The sequence below is a fragment of the Hyalella azteca genome, unplaced genomic scaffold (assembly GCF_000764305.2).
Source record: "Hyalella azteca isolate HAZT.00-mixed unplaced genomic scaffold, Hazt_2.0.2 contig3795, whole genome shotgun sequence".
NCBI lineage: Eukaryota > Metazoa > Arthropoda > Malacostraca > Amphipoda > Hyalellidae > Hyalella > Hyalella azteca.
The window spans coordinates 1-7,051 of NW_025934030.1; the positions used below are offsets into that span (position 1 = coordinate 1).

Genomic DNA, 7,051 nt, shown 5'->3' on the forward strand with positions numbered 1-7,051 from the left:
GTAGTTTATTTATTTGTATCGGCAAATTTATTCGTTCAGAGACACTTTATTCCATTGACGACTGCAGGCAGCGCTGAGAGGTTTTGCGCCCTCTGGGTCCCGAGCTTCCTTCCTAAACTGTATTCCCTTAGTTCAGCTGTACGGCTGTTGCAACTAAAAAATTATAATATAAATTGTTTGCTTATCGTAGCAATCTCGGCACATGATATCGTTAAGGTTTGTTTGAGCAATAATTACATAGCTTTCACAATTTTAGATGTATCATTACACCAAGTGAACACAGTACTTAAATACCATAATATGTAAACTAAGTACCTACAATTACAGTAAGTTCGTTACCATGACATGATAAATTACGCCCTTATTAGTATGGCTCTCGCCACTGAGTAATTTCGATTACTTTGACTGGACCTGTCCAAACAATCTCATTATATTGCTGCTAACTGAACTGGGTTTGATATTAACATAAAAATCATTTAATTAGGTATAGCTTTCGCATTGAGGCACTTGGATATCTGTACTCTAGAACAATGGCTTTGATTAATGCCGCCAATAGCATACTTCAGATAGTAGTAATTAGGTTCATATGTAGGATTGTTTGTCAGCTCATACAATCCTCTGATTTATTGTCAGTTTGCAAGACGTTCTTTCCAACTTACGGAATTGTTTGAAGTCTGTTTTAGAGTACTACGTAATTCTTGATCTATCACAACTGTCTTCGTCGTTTAATAATTAATTAGTGTCAAGAGATGACGCTTCTAGCAGCAGGCGTGTGTCAGCTTTGCTCTAGCGTCAGGAGCGTCGCTTTCACGGCTGTCAGAACCGTCAGGAAACGGTAAGTAAGTTTTTAAATTGAATTACATCTCTAACGTGGGCATTTTAATAGGGCTCTGTATGAAAATATGAGGTAAACAGCATGAAAATAGATCAATATCTGCCTAACTGGAAAATTTCTTGGTGGGTTAAATTTTAATCTAAATATAATCCGTTTAACACTTGCATATGTCATCGTTAACATTTTTTTACAGAGCGATACGTCCCGTGGACTCCTACGCGAGTATACCGTCGGACTCCAGCGATCCACTAACTCCGCCCCCTTCTCCGTCTCCCGCACAACATCCCCAGCAAACTTCCCTTTCACAAATTACCTCTTCTTCCTCACAACTCACCTCTTCCCCCTCACAAATCACCCCTTCTCCCTCACAAATCACCTCTTCCCCCTCACAACTCCCCTCTTCCCCCTCACATATTACTCATCTATCCCCCCGCCTACCTCCCTCACTACCCAGCCATGGCCAGACTATACCCAAGGCCGTGTTTGGTCTCACGGAAGCCAAGCTGCAAGAACTCGCCGCTTCTATGCCTCCTGTCATGACACGCAGGGAAAACGTCGTTGAAATTCAGCCGCCTTCTCCCCCTGACAACAGAGTGGTCAGAAAAGCCATCCAGGTAATTTTATGACTCCGAATCTTCCTGCTTGTAGGTTTAAGTGACAAGATGAATATTAGTTTACTGTGTACAAAACTTTATCGTGACCTCCCTTTCAGGGGAGGGAAAGATTAAATTTCCCCTAGGTAATAATGTAAAGAAAACGTTTCAAAAAATACTGAATTTATTAAATCGGAATTGTGTTAGGTGAAGACAATAAATCTTGAAAAAAAAGTGAATTGGCCCGAGCTGCTGCCCGGTGGAAGTCCTCTTAATCCGCATCTAGAATCGCAAGCCATGCAGGTAGCACAGGGAAACTGACGCGCTAAGTTCTTTACCGCCCATCCTTTCGAAAAAATGCCAACTGATTTGAATGAAACGCCACCTTAAATTTACGGACCCAGCAGCTGTACGCATAAAAATGTTTACCTAGTCATCGTAATATAAGAGACTATAATAAATCGGTTAACTGATGAATATACATACAGTTGAAAGACAAGGATAGTATTATTATTTGGCTTGAGGGTAATGAAGTGAAGACAGTTATCCGTAATGGAAACCGGCCGGAGCTACAAATTGCCACAACACCCTGAGCTTTAGTGACGGACAACCAACCTGCAGCATCCGGTCCTCTCCTCAGCTCTCACAGAGACCCGTTCTCCATGAGGAGACGAGCTGTTGCTGAAGTCTCAAGATCCTACCACACCTCACGGCTGCCACCTTAGACGAGACGCACGCTGGAAGTCTCGCGCCATAATAAAGATGAAGCGGGCGATCAAAAGTGAAGATGTGACGTCGTTGGCAGTCGTAAGGAATCGACTGGTGGGCTGTATCTGAACCGTTACCAGAGGCTGAAGTTGTTTCAATCTTAAAATTTGGATACGAAGACATGAATAATAAATTAGATCAGTACTCAGTACTGCAGTGAGTGACACAGAGCGCATTTTCTCGTCCGTCCGTCCGTGAAGTCACGGACGGACGGACGGACATGACGAGCACAATAGCGTTTTTTCCCATAAATGAGAAAATGCGCTAAAAAGGAAGACTGCCGCCACAGAATTAAAAGAAATGTGTGGAACTGTAGAGTGTAGATGCTCAAATTAAACAAGTAATGATTCATACTTAAAATATAACGGTCTTCCATTTAGAATTCTTACATGACATAAGAATTTTATACATATTGTATGGACTATTTATTAATAATTATTATCATATTTATGAATAAAGCTTCAGATTTAAGGAAACCACTAGCACGAGTTGGTTGCAAACATGTGTCTTGATGTTGCGCATGCTTTATGTAACGAATTGAAATACAAATTATATAATATCTATATAACGATTATAACGATTCAAAATATAAATTATATAATATCTATTCAAATTATTTAAGATTGTAAGAAGTTAGGATATGAATGGCGTTGTGCCATCGTTTGCCTAGTATTTGTCCGACTAGCGTCACGCACTAGCAAGTTAACCCGGCGTTGCTCAGGAGGCAGTGGGTAAAAAGTAGCGGGTTTACTCTTCGTTGTACAACATCTTGACGCCTTCCGTGATTAAAGCCAGATTACGAATGATTAAGGCCTTTACGAATAAAGGCCCTGATTAAGGCCTTTACGAATAAAGGCCGTGATTAAGGCCTTTACGAATACTATCAAGAATAGTATTCGTAAAGGCCAGATTTTAATTCATGTGTGTTGTGTAGTCGTGTTGTCGGAAAGAATTGCGTCGCCAAATGCTCCTCTAAGGTACTAATAAAATATTACTATAGTGTGGTATTAGTAACTTAATTACTATCTTACACGCTGAATGGTAGGTATTGGTACTAATATACTAATACTTTTAGCAAATGATTTGACAAACCAACGTTTTTAAATATGGACTGTAGACGATGTTCATTAGCATACGCTGCAATTTAATCTAAATTTTATTGTTATTAAAGTTTTTATATACCCTGAATAGTAATGCCACAATGACATTTCAAACTACAGTAAGCATTTATTGAAGTTTTTCAACGTGAATGTTAATACCACAATGACATTTCGAGCTACAGTAAGCATTTTTTTTAAGTATTTTAACGTGAATATCAATACCACAATGACATTTTAGACTACAGTAAACATTTATTAAAGTTTTTTAACTTGCATAATAATACCAGAATAACATTTCAGACAACAGTAAGCATTTATTGAAGTTTTTTAACATGAATATCAATACTACAATCACATTTCACACTACAGTAAACATTTATTAAAGTTTTTTAACGTGAATATTAATACCACAATAACATTTCAGCATTCAGTAAACATTTATTAAAGTTTAATATCTTGAATATTAATACCACAATGACATTTCAGACTACAGTAAACATTTATTAAAGTTTTTAACGTGAATATTAATACCAGAATGACATTTCAGACTACAGTAAACATTTATTAAAGTTTTTTAACATGAATATTAATACCAGAATGACATTTCGAGCTACAGTAAGCATTTTTTGAAGTGTTTTAACGTGAATATCAATACCACAATGACATTTCAGACTACAGCAAGCATTTATTGAAGTTTTTAACGTGAATATTAATAACACAATATTTCAAAGTACAGTAAGCATTTATTGAAGTTTTTTAACTTGGATATGAATGCCACAATGACATTTTAGACTACAGTAAACATTTATTAAAGTTTTTTATATTGGATATTAATACCACAATGACATTTCAGACTACAGAAGGTAACCAGCACGAGGTGGTAGCAGACGTGTACACGCCGCTGTGGCGCAAGCCCTACGCTGAACAACTACAGCACAAGGAGACCAGCGCTAGTCTCGTACTGAAGAAACTCAAGGATAGAATATTTAACGTCTACGGCCTGCCCTTGCCTGAGCAACTGCCTCTACTGCCCTGTCCTCTACACCCCATTGTGGCCGCTGTCAGTTATGTATATTATTAAGATCATTATATATTATCATGTTATATTTCATATTATTGAGGTTTTATTTAACTCTTGTCGGACTGCATGGATACAATTGGACCTACGCTCGTTACGATTATAACGTTGTAAAATTATGCATCAAAGTCATTATATAATTATTTGTCAATGAGTGTAACCTCATAAAAAAAGACCGTGCGTTTTCCAGCCTGCAGAGCAAGGGTACAGGAACGAGGATACGTTCACCGTATGGCGAGGGGTTGACGGTAACCCCAAGACTGTAGGGTTGTTGACGGGCGACCCTAAGACAGCAGGCACTGCATGCGTGGCACCCTCTAGTCTGCTCAGCGTAGAGGTGGTAGCAGACGTGTACACGCCGCTGTGGCGCAAGCCCTACGCTGAACAACTACAGCACAAGGAGACCAGCGCTAGTCTCGTACTGAAGAAACTCAAGGATAGAATATTTAACGTCTACGGCCTGCCCTTGCCTGAGCAACTGCCGCTACTGCCCTGCCCGCTACACCCCATTGTGGCCGCTGTCAGTTATGTATATTATTAAGATCATTATATGTTATTTTATATTACATATTATTGAGGTTTTATTTAACTCTTGTCGGACTGCATGGATACAATTGTACCTACGCTAGATACGATTATAACGTTAAATTATGCATCAAAGTCATTAAAGTAATTTTTTTAGTTATTTGTCAATGAATGTAAACTCTTTATTTAATGTAAATTAAATTTAATGTAAATTAATTAAAGTCATTAAAGTAATTTTTTTAATTATTTGTCACTGAATGTAACCTCTTTATTTAATGTAAATTAAATTTAATGTAAATTAATTGAAGTCAATAAAGCAATTTTTTAGTTATTTGTCAATGAATGTAATCTCTTTATTTAATGTAAATTCACGTCTAACGACCATACGTTTTCCAGCCTGCAGAGCAGGGGTACAGGAACGAGGATACGTTCACTGTATGGCGCGGGGTTGACGGTAACCCCAAGACTGTAGGGTTGTTGACGGGCGACCCTAAGACAGCAGGCACTGCATGCGTGGCACCCTCTAGTCTGCTCAGCGTCAGGAAGGAGCACAAACTTTTTTGTCAGGTAGGTATGTCAAACTTTTTGGTCAGGTATGCCATATTTTTTAATATGTAAATATGTGGGCCAGATGATGACCTAAAATTTCACCTAGTTGAAATATTAATTATTTTCGTGTTGGGGATTAAAATGTTTATTTAAATTTCATGCAGCAAAAAAAAAAAGAATGAATGATGTTGATTTGGTCACGGTTTTTCCAGTGTAAGACGGACAATTTGGTACAAACGTTTTTACGGTTTTAGAGGAAGCTCTAGAGCTTGGAAATCGCCGCCTGTTTTCGATATTTATTTATAGTATCACAATGGCACCTTGTGATAAGTTATCTCTGTCGTGCAGTTATTCGAGGACCACATAAGACTGAGCAAACACCCCAGCTTCATAGACTTCCACGAGGCTCCAGGCGTATGGCGTAGCGTCACGGTGCGCTCCAACGATGTGGGCCACATCATCGCCTGTGTCCACATCTTCCCTCATCTTCTGGACGAGGTATGAACTCATCACTTGTTGCTGCAACATCTGTACTTGTTGCTGCAACATCTGTACTTGTTGCTGCAACATCTGCACTTGTTGCTGCCAACANTCAAAGTTTTTAATGATTTGCAAGTTATATTAGGATGAGTCACTCTAATGTGATTGGTTTGCTAGTTTGTAAATTGTAAGTGTTTTATGGTTTGCTAGTATGTAAGTTAATGCTTGCACCTAATTTCAACATCATTCAGGCTTTCATCATTACAGAATCAACTGAAGTGAATGAATTTTTTTACATTTGTCATCGTTTTCTTATCTGATTCATCGTCATGGGGAAAACCGAAGTGATATCTTAATAAACCTTGAATGGAAGTTTGTGTTGTACCTTAATTTAAAATGTTCAGTTTATTTCAATATTATAGGTACCGACTTGATCTAAACTCAATATCTTCCATATTCAATATGATGATCTTCAATATTATACTTGATGACGTAAACTCAACAAAATTAGCAACTAAAGCCTGTGTTTGTGCAGCAACACAACTCACAAGTGTCGTCACAAAGACCCCTACCGTCTGGTGTTCGGTGCTGCTCATATCGAGGAGTCGTGTGCCCACAATAAATTCCGCATCTTGCCGGACACTAGCTTTCCGGTACGTATTCATGAGTTATAGTAGTATAGTATAGTACCTATAGTGTATAGTGTAGTATAATGTATAGTATCTTCGGCATTGAAGAATAGGCCTGGATAGGCCTGTCGGCGATTCTAGTATTTTTCTTGACTAGAGTGGCCGTTTGATTAAATCTTTTCAACGGACGGTAGGTTTAAAATCGTTTCTAGATTTCAATTTCAGAGTTGTCCAGTATTCAGGTAGTCAACAGACGCATATCTATAGCCCACCCTATGCAAGTATTACAAATTAATGTTGTTCAATGCCATAACTTTTCTTGCGAGGCTGCCAATGAAAGACGTTGATTTGGAATTTTGTGTAGAGCGCCTCGCCTGTGCTATTTGCGACGACTCTTGCTCAAGAATTGTCTTACATTTTCGTTGTTAATGAATATTTAAATTAATGCTATGTTCCGGGCCGCAACAAATGCAGCGCAGAGTAGCGATGAATTT

General features: G+C 38.4%; 1 protein-coding gene across 1 annotated transcript; it reads left to right on the forward strand.

Annotated features, from left to right (window-relative positions):
- Positions 1–306: 306 nt before the first annotated feature.
- Positions 307–5,946, forward strand: LOC108678009 (tRNA (uracil(54)-C(5))-methyltransferase homolog; the record flags this gene model as incomplete). Its single annotated transcript, XM_018166335.2, is given in 5 exon segments — positions 307–835; positions 1,029–1,449; positions 4,150–4,356; positions 5,296–5,466; positions 5,797–5,946. Coding segments are annotated over 5 exon segments (1,035 nt in total), but the record flags the coding sequence as incomplete, so codon positions are not given.
- Positions 5,947–7,051: the final 1,105 nt, after the last annotated feature.